Source organism: Nyctibius grandis, chromosome 21, assembly GCF_013368605.1.
Source record: "Nyctibius grandis isolate bNycGra1 chromosome 21, bNycGra1.pri, whole genome shotgun sequence".
NCBI lineage: Eukaryota > Metazoa > Chordata > Aves > Nyctibiiformes > Nyctibiidae > Nyctibius > Nyctibius grandis.
Genome location: NC_090678.1, coordinates 5890031 through 5905623, shown reverse-complemented (window position 1 = coordinate 5905623; position 15593 = coordinate 5890031). Strand labels below are relative to the sequence as shown.

General features: G+C 64.0%; 1 protein-coding gene across 1 annotated transcript; it reads right to left on the bottom strand.

Annotated features, from left to right (window-relative positions):
* Positions 1–3470: 3470 nt before the first annotated feature.
* On the bottom strand, positions 3471–14270 carry QSOX1 (quiescin sulfhydryl oxidase 1). The gene is made up of 12 exons (XM_068416963.1): positions 14012–14270; positions 11708–11808; positions 10350–10398; positions 10066–10168; positions 9206–9296; positions 8825–8970; positions 8229–8363; positions 7918–8047; positions 5974–6096; positions 5725–5869; positions 5306–5485; positions 3471–4914 (listed from the first exon to the last, which is right to left on the bottom strand). Exons 1-12 carry the CDS (start codon positions 14268–14270, stop codon positions 4187–4189), a joined length of 2190 nt encoding a protein of 729 aa, XP_068273064.1. The 3' UTR covers positions 3471–4186.
* Between the last annotated feature and the right edge of the window lie 1323 nt (positions 14271–15593).

The following is a 15593-nucleotide window of genomic DNA, read 5'->3' as shown; positions in this document are numbered from 1 at the left end:
CGGGACGTGCGGACAGGTGGACAGACGGACGCTGCCCCGTGGCCTCCCTGTACCACCGCTTTGCATTTCCAACCTACTTCCCTAATTATTCCACTGCTGCTGGGAGTCATCTCAGCCTCCCCTCTCCGGCACGCTCTGATTTATCTCTCAGCTGAGCTAACAGCTCCCCCCACCTCCTTCTCCTCGGGGAATTCAATTTTCATTCATTTTTCTGCTTTGCCAGATTGATCCAGCCCCCTCTGCCCCCGCTCCGGATCACTCATGGCAGTGGTCGGCGGGCAAAGGGAGCCCCGCAGCGCCCAGCCTTCACCGAGCATCCTGCTTCCAGGGGTCTGCAGCCACGAGTGTCCACTATAAAAAAAAAAACCAAACCCCACCAGCACCTTCCTCCCCGCTCGCCCTAGGCTCACCACACCTTCCCAGTAGAGCCTTCATCCCTTCCCCACTGTCGCAGTATTGCTTTGTCCCCCTCCATCCTTCCTGCTGTCTGTCTGCTCCTCACATTGGTGCTTTTTTTCTGTTCTCTTTTGGGTTTTTTTTGGTCTCTTTTGTTTTTTTTTGGTCTCTTTGGGGTTTTTTTTTTGGTCTCTTTTGGGTTTGTTTTCCCCAGCACACCCTGGTACCCTGGATGTAGAGGAGAGGGTGGTCGAGGTGGGCACGACCTACTGGCCCAGCAAACCCCCTTAGTGCCACTCAAGATGCTGATGGGTCCTAGTGGTGCCCGAGGAGGGGGGGGCTAAGTGATGGGTGTGAAATCCTCCCCCACCAGTCTTTCTCCTCCTGCCAAAGCCAAAACAGGGCTAAGGATCTGTGGCGACCAGCCTGCAAAAGGGCGAACATCACAATTTTCAGATGTTTGTATTTCCAGGGCAGTTTTGGGGGGCTCTGGCCCCGCACAGACGCCCCGCTCCCTCCTCTGCATCACCTGGACCCCCTCTGGCCCTGCAGCGGGATGGGGACACCAGCAGTGTGACACGATGACACAAAACCCGCAGACAAGTGGGGACGGTGCGCCCGCACCTTCCCTGCTGGTATTAATAATAAAAAAGCAAGTGAACCCCAGAGCCTTCACCAAGACCCAGGTCCAACCTCCCCTGGGCACACGGGAACTGGGGACACCGAGGGCAGTGTGTCACCCATGGGGACATCGGCGCATCGTTCCCAGGTGCAACAGGGGTGTTTCAAGGTGGAATTGAGGGCGCAAGGAAAACCCCCACGTGGCCCATGCTCAGGGGGGGTGGAGGTGTGAGCACAGCTGTGTCCCCCCTCAGCAAAGCCTGAGTGGGCTTAGAGGAGCTCAGCCACCAGCAAGGCTTCACACCACCCACGCAGCGAGTTCGCCAGGTCTCAGCCCAGCTCCCAGAGACCCCTCACGTGACGAAACCAGCTCCCCCAGCCCCAGCGGGGGACATCCTTACAGCAGCCCCCCTTCGGCATGGTGTGCCACCTCCCCTCCGCGCAGCACCCCAAGCCCCCACGTACGCAGCCCACCAGCAGCCCCCACCGCTCCCCGCTTCTTAATTACCCCAATAATTACCTCTGACCCCTTCCCACACACACCCCCCCCTATTGCCAGGGGAGCAAGGACAAGCACAGCAAGACCTGGGTACTCACCAGCGGCCGGAGCAAGCCTCTCCCCTCGCAGGCACTGCTGAGCAGGGCGTTGCTAATTGTAATCAAAAAATAATTGATTTTAAACGAACCCCCGGCGATTTTATGGCCCGAGCGCGGCGGAGGGAGGATGCTGGTTAAGAAAGGCTCTCACCCACGCCGAGGAGGGAAAGGGAAGAAGGACAAGGCAGGAGGGAGAGAGTGCTGGTGGGGTGGGAAGGTGGCTGGGTGTGCGGGGGGCCGGCCACCGGCCTCGCGGAAAATTAAATTGCACTTGAGGGTAAATTGTATCAGGGAGCAGCGGCCGCCTCGCGCCAGCCTGCGGCCATTTGGGTAATTAGCCCTGGGGACGCCCCGGCTTGCGGCAGCGCTGGGATGGGGTCACCCCCAGCGGGGAGGGGGGCTTGGAGGGGGGCCCGTCCCACCCGTGAGCGTGGCCGTGGCGCAGTTTGGTGGTCCCCTTGTGCCAGGGCTGGGGTGGGGGCCTGCACCAAAGCCACCACCCCGGGGGGACGGTGTGGGGGACAGTCCCCTGGGCAGCACCGAGCCCTGCAGCAGCCTCCTGCCATTTGTGCCCTGCACTGGGGGGTCCCCAGGTGCTGGGGTGGGGGGGGACACCCCGGTGCCACAGCCCAGAGGATTGGGACTGCACCAAACAAGATTACGGCAAGTCGATTTACTGGACTCTCTTTTTTCCGGCGTGCATTTAGCTCCCCGGCCCCGTAAATCTCCCCGGCGGGGATGCTCGTGGGGGCAGCCCTGCCTGTGGCTGCCCGCTGACCCCCTGCCCCAGCACACCCCCCCCCCCAGCCCTAATCCCCTGCACCCCCCCAGTACATCCCCCAGCCTGTCCCTCGCTGCGGCAGCCCCCCCGAGGTATTTTGGGGCCGGGATAACAGCGGGCAGCCCCCCCCTCTCGCAAGCCCTCGGTCCCACGCAGGGGAGCAGCTGGCGGGGAGGGGGCGCGCAGGGGGTTATTGATGTTGGGGACAAATCCCCCGGGGAAATCAAGGAGAAGGAGGCAGCAGGGCTGCAGCGATGAGACCTTCCCCATCCATCACCCGGCAGCGGGCTGGGGGGACGCAGCCCCCCTCCGTGCTGGATGTGACCACCGAGGAGCCGGCTAAGGGACATGGCCAAGGCCAAGTGGGCCAGCAGTGGCAGAGCAGGGGTGCCAGCCCCACGTCCCGTGGAGGTGCAACCATGCACAGACACCAAAGAAGATGGAGCAAGAACATTTATTTCAAGGGCAGGTGAGGGACGAAGGGCCGGAGGAGCCCGAGCTCCCGGCGCCTGGGCAGCAGCGGAGCTGGCCACCCTCCTTCCCCACCCCACCGGCCCTCGCCTCCCACCTGGGCACAGTGAAGACAGCAAGAAAAAGGCTCCAAATCGGATTGACGCCCCCTCTCCCCCTTAATAAAGTTTATTATCGGCCGGGCTCTAATCCTTTTAAATCCCCCGCGCGGGAGGAAGGGCTGGGATTAGGGGAGGGCAGCGTAATCCCAATGAATTTGTTACAGGGGGATTTAGGCAGCGCCGGGAGAGCAGATGGCCCAGGCCCCGGCTCTGGAAAACAACCATTTTCCTTAATGATTCCTAACAAGGATAAAAGGGCAGAGAGAACGGGGGACAGGCGCAGGGGACCCGCACCCACGGGGGTCCTGGGTCCCAGAGGGATGTGGGGATGCGCATGTGCATCCCCCTCATCTGGACCACGGGCAGCTCCACGGCTTGTGCCAACTTGTTTCCAGCAGCTCCTTGGCCCCCCCAGGCTCCCTCCCCCTCACCCCGCCTGAGGACAAACCACGAGCCACCCCATCCATGGGGACGTGCGAGCTGTATGGGGGACAACCGGCCACAGGAAGCAAAAAGCAGAAGAAAATGTACCATAATAACAATTAAAAGTGTTTAAAAGATTTAAATCAAGCCAGTGCTCTTCTCGGGGTGCTGGGGGAGGCCAGAGCGGGGACAGCCGCGGTGGGGGATGGCAGGGACCAGCTGACACAGTGGGGCCAGCGTCGGCAAAAATAATTTATTCCACTAAGACAAGCAGAGAACGAGCACAGGCGCGGGGAGGGGGCACGGAAACAGGGGGGGGCCCGTCCGTGTCTCAAACGGGGACACAAAATGCAGCTGAGCCCACAACTGCCACCCCCCACCCAGCAGTGCCTGCTTTTTGGGGTGCTAAACCCCCACCCTCCTGGCCCCATTAGTGGTTTGACCCCAAAGGGCTGTTCCCCGGCATGGCACTGGGCTGCCCAGTTTGAAACCAGCCCAGCACTCGGGAGCTCATGAGGGCAGCTGGGTGCCAAGACATGTACCGCTGTCGGCTTCCCAGCTCCCGAAAACGTGGCACCGCGACCTGAGAGGGGGATGCCGCGACACCTCCTTCCCCCCCAAAGAGAGCCCTCCACCCTCTGCCCCCACCCTGGGCGAGGCGACTGCTGCGAGCGGGACAGCTCCCGGGGGGAGGCACCAAGCCCCCTCCCCTGGGGGACAGAACGCCGTCCCCACGGTGCCCCGGCGCAGCAGCCCACCCAGCCCGGGGGCAGCCACCGGCCCCCCACAACCGCTCTCAGGCCACAGGGAAGGCAGGGCGGCCTTTGCGGGTGCGGGTGCGGAGGCGGAAGAAGGTGTACATGCCCAGGAGGCACATGGAGGAGAGGAGGTAGAGGGCAACGCAGAGGCTGATGTCCAGGCGGGAGAAGCCCAAGCCAAGCACCCGCAGCCAGGGGCTCCTCCGCACGCCCTCCCCAGCCTCCTCCTCCTCCTCCTCCCGGACCAGCACCCCGGGAGCCCGCCGGCGCTCCCGGCCCACCCCGGCATCTCGGGGCAGGGCGATGGTGTCCCGCTTGCTGAGCCGTCGGCGCCGGCCGGCCGCCGCTCGCAGCGCCTGGCTCTTGAAGTGCTGCTCGCTGAAGGAGTCCAGGTCCACGATGTCCTCGCCCACCTCCCGCGCTTTGGGGTTCAGCCGCACAATGCTGGGCCGTCGCGGCTCGGGGGAGCCCGGGCGCTCCGGAGCTCTCATCTCACCCTCCGTCTCCTTTTCCTCCTCTTCCTCCTCTTTCTCCTCTCCCTCCTGGGTGCCCAGCCTGGCGCCCGTCCCCTCCCCAGCCATGGGGATGGGGTCGGCCTCAGCATAGTCCAGGTAGATGTTGGCAGGGGCGAAGTGCGCCTTGAGGAAGGCGAGCACGGCCGGCTCGTCCCAGGCGTGCACGCCCCGCTCCTCCTTGTGGCACTGGGGACACAGGTCCGGCGGAGGCCACTGCAGCTTGGGGAACCTGGGGTCCTCCGTGTCACCTCCTATGGGGACCGGAGCCAGTAAGGGGTTAGAGGGGACACGCGATGCAGCCCTGCCCTGTACCAGTATAAACGCCCCGGAGCATCCAGCAGGTGGGGATGGGGACAGGGACATTTGGAGGAGCCGTCTCGGGAGGAGGGGTCCTCCAAGGGCACGCAGGGGCTTTGGGAAGCTCCCTGCGGGGAGCACGTAAGACCCAACCGCATCTCCGGGGCGGTCTGATGCTGTGCGACCAGCTGCTGTCCCCTGCGATGGGGGACGATGACAACGCAATGTCCCCGCTGCTGCACCCTAACGCCAGCTCTGTCCAGGAGGAGGGATGCTCCTCCACCTTGCCTCCCCCCTTTCCCTTGGGAAGCCACCCCGGCCCCCTCCCCACAGCTCCCCCCTTACCTGCCAGGCGAGCGTTGACCTCATTGTGGTGGGACCAGAGCCAGAGGACGGCCTCCTCCCGGCCCGCCACCCGGTCCATGGACTGGGCCGCCATGGCCTCGAAGTGCTCGGCACACTCCTGGCAGCCGAAGAAGTGCCGGACGTAGCAGCGCATGGTGTTCAGCACCTCCAGCGGCAGCTCTGGGGGGAGGAAGAGGACGGGGGGGGACGGGAGGGCCAGTCTGGAACCCACAGTGCCACCACCACAGTCCCATGGCCAAGGTGGCAGCCCCACACCCCGACTCTGCCACTCTCGCCCTCCCCGCAGACCTGCCTCGGCGTAAGACAAGCCTTCGCCTGCACACAGCATCCCTCCCTGTGCCACAACCTGCCTGGACACCCCCTCCCCGAGACCCGAATGCCCCTGGGGATGCAGATACCTTTGTCGAGGCCACTCTGGGCAGCCTGGACGGTCAGCAGGTGGAAGACAGTCCAGAGCCCGCAGGGGTAGCCGCGGAAGTGGGGTTCGCTGCCCTGGCAGCCCACCCAGGTCACGTTGGTGGGGAGCATGGCGGGGTGGGAGGCCTGGAGGACAGACATGGCGTGATGGAGGTGGCAGATAATGCAGGGTGGGGGGAAAGGGGCAGGGATGAGGAGAGCGGGGGCCGGGGTCCCCGCGGGTGCCTTACATCTCTCTTATTCTTCATGGCGTCCTTCAAGGCGCTGCGGGGCAGCTCGGGCTCCGTCCAGTTCCTCAGCCAGCCGTCCAGGGAGCGCAGGTAGGTCTGCACGCAGGGGCGCCCAGGGAAGTACTGCGGAGGGTGGAGAGGGGTGAGGAAACCCAGACCCCCGCCACGAGCAGCGGGGCAGCCCACTGGCACCCTTGGCTGGGCACAGGGCAGCACCAGCATCCTCTATGACAGTACATGCTGGAGGGCAGCATGGTCCCGGCAAGGTTTTGGGGCCTGACCTCAAGGGGCTGGGGGTCACGGCGTGTCCCCCCCATGGTGGTAAGGCCCCTGCCTGCGTGTTCAGGCTCCGAACCTCGGCCCCGTCTGCGGGAGGCAAAAAGCTGCCCTGACCATAAGTCAGCGCAAAGCCGATTAGCAGCAGCACTTCAAAGCTGCGGGGAGAGGGGGCTGCCCACAGTGCCTGCCACCGAGGGACAGACAGACAGAGGGGGTGACCCGCGGGGAGGGTGAGACCAGCAGCACCCAGGACAAGTGACAGGGAAGCAAAAGGAAGGAGCGTTTGGCTACGTCTGAGCCGTTCTCCCCAGGCCTGGGTGCCACCCAGGTTACGTTGGCGGGGAGTGTGGTAGGGATCACACAGAAAAGTCCCAGATTCGCTGGGGAATTCATCTCTGACCTGACATTTCTGCTGCAAAACGCAGCCGTCCCCCTGGCCCTGCCAGCGGGAGGCTTTGCCACGCGATGCCCTGCTTTCCAGCCACCGCTTCTCTCCACGTTGGGATTTTCCCCCACTTCTCCTTGCCTTAAATACCTCCCTTGGGAACGCAACAGTTAAGGCTGGGGCCCGTCGGCTGAGCTCCCCCAGCCCCGCCAGGCTGGCAGCAATCCTGGGGACGCTGCTCCGTCCCGTGGATGAGCACGGCAACGGCAGCGCCGGCTCAGCACCCTCAGGGAAGCCCCGGCACCCAGCACCCACGGCCCTGGTGCCTCCTGCCCGCGGCAGGGACACAGCTTCGCCTCCTTGACAAATCCAGCGCTTGGCCAGCGAGGGGAAGGTTTGCAGGAAGAGTTAAAAGGTGATGAAATAAAACTGCTGCTGCTCCCCACCCAAGCTCGTACCCTTGGCCAGGGAGCTGGTGCTATGGGGGATTTATTTCCATAACCCCGTGGATCTCATTAAAGGGAGAAATAGCGAGGGCGATAGCTGGGGGCAGGCAGGGGAAAAGCTACAGAAAACCGAGCTGAGGACTTAAGACTCGTTGCAGCAGTGGCTCGTGTTTGGAGCTGGGGGAAACCTCGCCCAAACGCAGCGCTCCATGGCACCGGGGAATTAAACCGCCCTGCTTCTGCTGGCTCAAAGCTCCTACACACCTCAGTTTCACCAAGCCCAGCACAGAAGGAAAAAGGAGACCTCAAATCAGGCTCTGCCAGAGCCTGACTCAGAGCAGGAAGCGCTTTCCCAGACTGGCAAAGGAGCCTGCAGAGATCAGTTCCCCAAGCCCACCACCCCAGCCAGGCGATCAGAGCTCCAAACCCCTCTGATCACCTCCGCCACCGCAGCGGGTGACAGCATCTCTGCTGAAAAGACCGACTGCCTTGCCACGGGTTGAAGGTTGCAAGAAGGCTGAAAGACACCTCCTGCAAGCACTGAGCCCGCTCTGCCCGCTGATACCTGCACCCCAGGTCTTGTCTGAAACTGGCACCTGCTTTCGGCCGCTGGCTCCCGTCGGGACTCTGGGCTAGGTTTGGATCTCCCTGGGGACGGGGACGGCCCCACGCTGTGCCGAGCACCGGGACGCAGGGCCCGCATCGGAGACCTCCACGCTCCGCTACCTGCGAGCACTGGGACGTGGTGACCCACACCCCGCATTTACATTTCACCCTACAAATAGCTACGGGGAGGCGCGGGCAGTTCCTCTCCCGACACCAAAAGCTCCTCACCTTCACCAGCGTGGCCACGTAGCACTTGAAGGCGGTCAGCTGGGCTCCCAACAGCGCGGCGGGACGGGCAGCCTCCACCCGCAGCGAGTAGTGCAGCGTGGACTCCAGGTCGGCCATGTACACCTTGGAGCTGGGGAGGGCAGCACAACACGATGGCTCGTCAGCCCGTTCATCGCCACCCCCAGGGACCCAGCCACGATGCGGGGTTTTTCCCACGGTCCCAGCCCGTTGCCCACCCATAGCCACAGCACCTCCTCCCCACGCCAGCCCCGGCCTCCCGCAGCCCCAGAATGATGAAGGGGGGGTCTGACCGGTCGGCATCCTTCGGTTGGGACACAGCGGTCTCGTTGGAAGCGGTGGTGGTTGTGTTCAGCTTGTAGGAGCCGCGGGTGACACCTGAGAGCATGCGCAGGTAGTAGGTGTAGAAGGAGCGCGCCTCCGCTTGCCTGCAAGGAAGGGGAAGCCATGAGCAAGACCCTCTTCCCTCCCAAACAGCCCCCAGGAGGAAGGAAAGGAGACCAAAGGCTCAGCCAGATGGGCAACCCAGACCTTGGGAACAAGCGTGGGGTGTTCTGCACTCTCCAGCCGCCCCAGTGGTGGGTATCCTGGCACACAACCCAGAGCAGAGCTGAGCCCCAGGGAGCTGCACCATGCCACCTCCAGGCAGATATGGCGGACGGGCAGCTCGGTCACAAGCCATTTTCCCTTTCAGCAGCTCCAGGCAGGGCTGGCAGCCCCGTTCAGTGCCCACCAGCAGCCTCCTGCCTCCCACCAGCCTGCCCAACCCAGCCACTGTCTCCTTCCTAACGAACTTTCCCCACAATTACAGAGGAGAGCGGAGGGATGGGGCACAAGCCTGGCATCCCATCAAGGTCCCCAGACCCACCGCGCCGTGACCTGCACTCACACGGGCAGGCGGGAGAAGGAGCCGTTGCGGAGGAGCAAGTAGGCGGAGGGGAAGGTGGTGACGCCGAACTTCTCCACGAGCTCCTCCTCGCTGCTCAGCACCCTCCTCACCGCCACGTTCTCGTACTGCAGCATGTCCATCGCCACCTGCAAGCCCAGCGGCCCCAGGGTCAGATGGGGGGGCAGCAGCATTCCCAGCCCCACCGGAGATGCAGCAGGGCTATTTAGCACCCTGTATAGCATTTTGCACCTGCAAAGCAGTGTGCAAGCGGACCGGGGAGGCTGCCGGGAGAGGACTTCCCTGCCAAAGGCACCCAGGAGTTATCAGGCACTGGGGACATGGGCTTCAAGAGAAACGGGGGATAAATGCAGCTGTACCCACCTCTCTGCCCACGAAGGAGTTGCTCTCCTCAAAGATCAGTGCCATGTACCGGTCCTTGTTCCTCTGGAAGAACGTGCGAACCTCCTCCGCGCTGCAAAAGAGAAGAGGATGGCAGCAGGAGCCTTGGCCCTTGTCTCCTAGGATTCGGCAGGGGCTGTTGGTGAAGGTTCAGCCCCATCAAGCGGGTAATTCCTCCCCGCTGAAGTCTCCAGCCCAATTTTCTGCTCTGGTTCACAGGCTTTTGAGAAAACCCGCCGGGGTCAGCCAAGCAGGCAGAAAACAAAGCACGGGCAGGGCAGGGCAGGAGGGAGCTGCACGCTTGCCCAAGGGAATAAACAGCCATGAACTTGAAGCAGGGCTGTTGGTTTTGTTGGCTAGGACACGCAGGCAGTGGAGACCTGAAGCACGTGCCCAGCTCGATCGTCGCTTTGGGAAAGCCAAACGCTGCCCCTCGGGAGAGCAGAGCAACCGCCTGTGTCCAGCAAAGACAACTCAGATCCCAACAAATTTGTATCGAATCAAGAAAATCCTTTCTCGGGGCAGGAAAAAGCTGCTAATGGCAGCAGACTCACTCGCCACACCACGGCACTGCCACGTCCCCAGCCCAGGCGCCGCTTGCTCTAATTAAGGCTGATGAGCAGGTTCATTAGGAGGTGTAACAACACGGCCTGTCTCATCCGGCACATGTAAATGGCTCTAGCTGGGCCAGGTCATCTCTGTCTCCCTGGGACGTGGGTGATGAGGCAGCTGCTCCGTGCTCGTGTTTGGCTCAGGATTTCCCCAGAAACCTGCTCTCCACGGGATGGAGGCCACCAAACCCCCCCATCACGCCGTCCCCCCTCCTGTCACACCGGCCCTACCTCGCCGGCTCCAGCGGAGGACAGGCGGGCGGCCAGGCGTCCTGGCTCTGCTCAAGGTTGGTGATGATGGCGTGGCGCAGGTCCTCGACAGTGGCACCAGGACCTGCAGGGGGACAGGATGCCAAGGGGTCAGTCCTGGGGAAGCTGGTGCCATGGGCTGAGCCAAGGGGAGCTGCTCTGAGCTGCCCCCCGGGCTCCCTGAGGTCCCAACGCATCGGGGGTGCGGGCAGCAGGGCCGTTCGCACCCGGGGTAAAAAAAAATACCCGTGGCTCTGAATACTCACTGGTAATCCTTATCCCATCCTCCGCCTTCTTGCTGAAAGCTCTAAAGAACTGAAAGGGAGAAAATCAACACAAGGGGAAACTGGAGTGAGAGTGTTTGGAGTGGGACAGGGAGGCACTACAGCCCAGCAGGCACAGGTTCCCCCCGGACCGGCTCTGCCTCAGTTTCCCCACGGGGTTACAGCACGCTGACCCAACACCAGCCACCGCAGAGTGAGCTCCCCGGTATGTCCCCATCTTGCGGGGCATCCCCAGAGGGGAGGGATGCAGGCGTGGGCTGGGAGCCACGTCCAGCCAAGGGCTGAGAGCTGGCAGGCAGCAGGGCAGGTGTCTCCAAGGGTCCCAGGGAGGCAGCTGGGACCTTCCCAGTCCTGCACACCACTCTCTCCCTGCCCCAGAGCTCCCACAAGGCAGTAGAAGGGGGTTGTTCCCCACTCCTGGCCTCCCCCAGTGGCTCCAGTGCCTGTGGTACAGCCAGAGCAGCGAAACCAGGTTGCGTCAGACAGGCGTTTGCTTTGCAGGCTGGGCTGGGAGCGTGGGCTGTTTGCAGAAGGTGTTCGGTGGGGGCAGGAGATGCGAAGCAAGTGACTTCTTGGCACTGCCACATCAGCACACCGCCCTGCCCCAGGAGACGTTTGGGTCAATGTCCCATGGGCGGTGGGTGCTCGGTGAGACCCCAGGGCAGGGCTGGGGCACAAGCCAACCTGCCTGGCACACCCCCAAACCTGACCCCACCTTGGGCTCAGCCTGTAAGCCAGGACTGAGGGCACACCTGACGAAACCCTTATCCCCCCCGTTCTGTCTCAAGGCTGTCCTAGCTTTCCCTGCCTGCACCTGGAGTGCTTCAGTTTTATTGCTTGTGTTGGACTGAGGCTCTGTTTGCAGTGGGAAACTCTACGATCCAGCATATTGACACAGCTAAGGGGCTGGGCAGAGGCCCAGGAGGAGGGACGCCACCTCGCCAGCTACCGCAGGAGGCTCCCAGTTGAGCCCAGTGCAGCCTCCCGCAGCATCCCTGCGCTCTCCTCCAAAACCTGCGCCTGCCACCTCTCTCTGTGCCCCCCAGCAGCCTTTCCAATTCAGACTTCAGGCTCTCCCCCATCCTAGGAGAGATCCAGCCTCTACATTTCACCACAAAGCAGCATTTTGGTTTCCCCCTCCTTGTTGCTACATCACCCAGCAGTTGCACCGGCTGCAGCCCGACCACAGTTATGTTTTGGGGAAACAGCTCCAGCCTGCAAAGCCCCAAAGGAAATGTTTTGGTGCAATAGTGCTGTTGATCTGATTGAGCAAGAGCGGGACGGGCAAAAAGGCAAAGCACAGGGAAACCAGGCAAGGGGCCAGCACACACAGCCCTTACCTTCAGCGTGGGGAAGCCGGTTATCCCAAAATCGATGCACACTTGCTGGATGGCCTCGTCGGCGCAGTCGATGGCCGCCAGCATCACCGCAGGCCTCCACTCTGCGGGGACAGAGGACACGCTCAGCACAGCTCAGCCCCTCTGCGACCCCAAAAACCATCCCGCTCCCCACAGCCGCTGCAGGGATGGTGGGGATCTCCCTCTGCACCAGCGGCACAGCTCCTCCCAGCCCTGAAATCAGGGCTCGCACCTCGCAGGGGACCGACCGATGGTTCCCAAGCCCCACATACCCGAAGCCACAGTACGTGCCGGTGCTTGGCGCCCTACTTTTGGGGCAGCAGGAGCGCAGGGAAAGCCGTGCGAGGCGGGCCCAGGCTTTGCACGCCCTGCCCTCGCCGGCACGCAGGCAGCTCTGCCCGCGGCTGCCTGCCCGTCTGGTTCTGCCTGCCCAGCCTCTGCCCCAGCGGGGAGAGGCCACGGGGAGAAGGGGAGGGATGGCTAACTGCGGCTGGGGGAGAGCAGGGAACGCGGGCTCCAGCTCGTCTCACCCCAGACCGAGGTCACGGTTGATAACCAAGAGGGGAACAACCCAAACCTAGTGGCCGGGGCGCGGTGGCGGAGCCCGCCCAGGTGCTGAGCATCTGCTCCCCTGCTGCGTCTCTCCACCGTCACCTCCCCAGGGAGGACCAGCAGGCCCCTGGGGTAAAACAGAGACACAGAAAAGGGGGCACGGAGACATTTCAAGCAGCAGGCTCTGAAAGCCAACAGCAAAATGGAGATAAAGGCTCTGAAATGGCTCCTTTTTAGTGTAAAGGACGTAAGCAGGAGAATGCCCGGCCTCTCCTTCGAGCGGGATGGGGAGGGACGCGGAGCTGGCATAGAGATGGAGTCCATGCCGCCCTAGGCGGGAGCCTGCTGGAGGTGGGACCTGCTGGGACTGTCCCATGCCACAGGTGACGGGGCAGGTGAGCTGCTTCCCGCTGCCCTGGCACGAGTGGCACAGGAAGGCCGGTGCCGAGCCCCGCTGCCAGGAGCCAGGCACGCTCCTGGACTCATCGGCACGTGGTGCCCGTGGGTCACCGCGGCATCCTCCCCGACCAGACCACTCCCGCGAAAATGCACCCGTGGGAACGGCAGCGAGGATGCCAAGCGGCACGGGGGCAGCTTCCCCGCCCTGCCTCCGCAGGCACACCACCCGCCATCCAGCCTCCGGAGTGGGGAGCCCCGGGGGGACCCCGTTTTGGAGAGGGACCAGGAGAGCTGGTGTTTCCCCGCAGGGCCCGGGCGCACACCGCATTCCTCATATCCTGCCCCGTTGGGGCGCGCTGACGGCATCCCCTGGGAGGGACGGCATCCCCTCGGAGGGACGGGACGCCAGCCCCAGCTGGCACCCTGACTCACCCGGCAGCGACCGCGCTATATCAATTAGTGCAATAACAGGGAGAAGCTGTGCGTGCCCCGGGATGCCGGGGGAGGCAGGAGAAGCCCCGGTGGGGCGAGAGGTCCAGCAGTGGGGTGTGCGGCTCCCCAAGTGGGGCTGGGCATCAGCCAGGCCAAGCACCAAGGTCAAAGCCAGGAATAAACCAGCTGGGATCAGCGTCTGGTCCCAGTACCCTGCCAGCCTCTCCCTGGAGGCACCGGGGAGGAGTGGGGCTGAGGGAGGGTCTGGGGGGGGGCAGCAGGGCCCCTCGGGACTGGGGCAGGCTCAGCCTGGGCTACTCCCAGCCAAAAGGGCTCCAGGGATGCTGCTAAGCCAGTCTGGCCATCGCAGGGGGGTGCCCTGGGCATCACGGGGTGGGGGGTCTTGGCCTTCGATGCTCCGGGGAGGCTGGAGCAGGGACGCAGGGGGATTGAGATGGAGGGTAAGGCAGAGGGGATTGAGGGGTGCTGATGGAGGGTAAGGCAGAGGGGATTGAGGGGTGCTGATGGGGAGGGTGCAGAGGGGACACAGGGGTGCTGATGGGGCCGAGGATGCAGGGCCAGGGATGCAGGGAGGATTTAAGAGTGCTCATAAAGAGAAGGATGACGGGGCAAGGATGGAGGAGGGATTCAGGAGCGCTGATGGGGGGGCCCTGGCACAGGAAGGATTTAGGGACGCTGACAGGAGGACGGACAGGGATGCAGGGGGATTTAAGGGTGCTGATGAACAGACAGGGGTGGAGACAGGGGGGATTAATCGGGGCGCTGATGGGAGAAGACAGAGACGAGGATACAGGGGGGAAAACCAGAGCAAGGGCACAGGGAGGGTTCGGGGGTGCTGCTGGGGTGGGCGGGCAGGGCTGCGGGAAGGGGGCCGGGACTCACCGCGGAGGTCGTGGGCCAGGGCCCGCCATGTGGGCGCGAAGTGGACGCAGTGCCCGCACCAGGAGGCGAAGAACTCGACGGCCCAGGCGCTGGGGGAGCCCAGCAGCCGCCCCTCCGCCCCGCTCCCCAGCAACTCCAGCGGGTCGGAGGCCGAGTAGAGCCCGCGGGGCCGCGCCGCCGGCAGCGCCAGGGCCAGCGCCAGGGCCACCGCCGGCCACCAGCGCCCGCCGCCGCCCCGCGCCCGCCGCCGCCGCCACATCGCCCGCCAGGCCGCCCGCCGCCGCCCGCCGCCTTTAGGGCCGCCCGCGCGCCCCGCCCGGCGGGGGGCGGGACAGGGGGCGGGGCCACCGCGGACCGCATTGTGGCGCCCCCTGTCGGGCGCGCAGCGGCGCGTCCCCCCCCAGCGCCCCGACACCCCCGCATGGCGGGGCTGCCCCAAACACCCCCTCGCTGGGCAAGGGCTGGGGGCCCAGCGCACCCCCCACGAGGGGACGGACAGCACTAAAGGGTGACGGTCCGATAGGGCGGGGAAAGGTGAAGGCAGCCGATTCAGGCCCAAAACCCGTGGTGCCGCCAGCAGGGTCACCCCTGAGGGGGTGTCACCCCCGAGGGGTGCCCCCAGCCCGAGGGCAGCACCTGGGCCCCAAACCCTGACAACAGCCACTGTCACCAGGCAACGCCTGCCGGGACAGCGGCCCCGGAGACCCACTGCCCTCACCCCAGCCCTGCCAGGGACGCGCAACAAGGACACGCAACGAGGCCCCGCAATCCAGCTCCTCCACCCCAGGCGGGTTGCCACAGCCTCCCCACCAGCCTGGCCGTGCCACGGCTCACGCACGCACCCGCGTCACCGGCTCCCGGACGGAAGGTGCCCGTTGCCTAGCGCCCCGGGGCAGGGCCAAGCACCCCGAAATCCAGCCCTCCGCTCCCTCCCCACCCCCTGAGGCCAGAGGGCCCTCGGCACTGGGGGTGCCCAGCGCTGTGGAGGGCTAATTGCTGGCTCTGTCCCCAGGAAGGCCATTAGCCATGCTGGGCCCCACCTAGGTATTTCAGGCGGACTTGCCACGCTAGAAAAACAAGCCTGCCAGAGCCATGCCTTGCCGTGGCAGCGGAGGGCAGGAGCCTCCGCACGGGGCATGGCTCTGGGGGAGCTACCAGGCTCCCCAAAACGGCCCAGCTGTGACAGAGCTTCTCAGACACAACCCTCGCGGGACTGCTGCCACGCAACTTCTGCGGGTCCAGGCTGATGCAAACGGGGCAGAAGACGGTTTGCTCCAGCCCTGCCAGCTGTAATTAAATGCTTAAGGGATTATCACACCTTGCTGTCCGACTAGGAGGGCAAGAGGCACGTCCCGGCCTGTGCAGGGCTGTGCTGAGAGCTACTGCCAGAGACCCTGCCATGACTCGACTCGTCTTTACCCAGCTGGCAATTAAAAGACAAAAATCCCTGTGCTTAGGGACGCCATCACCGTTATTTTACCCTGGGCTAAAGTCCTTATTTTAAGGGCTCATCAGCTTGATTAGGTTATCACGGTAAAGGAGAGGTGCTCAGCACCAGTGTAATTGCCAGCATCCTCCCATC

What these genes read in the sequence shown, in the direction of transcription:
- QSOX1 (XM_068416963.1), bottom strand. Translation starts at nt 14,270, where the DNA reads ATGTGGCGGCGGCGGCGGGCGCGGGGCGGCGGCGGGCGCTGGTGGCCG. An exon ending in CCGGCTTCCCCACGCTGAAG is followed by an intron (nt 10,399 to 11,707) that starts GTAAGGGCTGTG and finishes TCTCCCTTTCAG; the next exon opens with TTCTTTAGAGCTTTCAGCAA. An exon ending in CCATGAAGAATAAGAGAGAT is followed by an intron (nt 5,870 to 5,973) that starts GTAAGGCACCCG and finishes TCTGTCCTCCAG; the next exon opens with GCCTCCCACCCCGCCATGCT.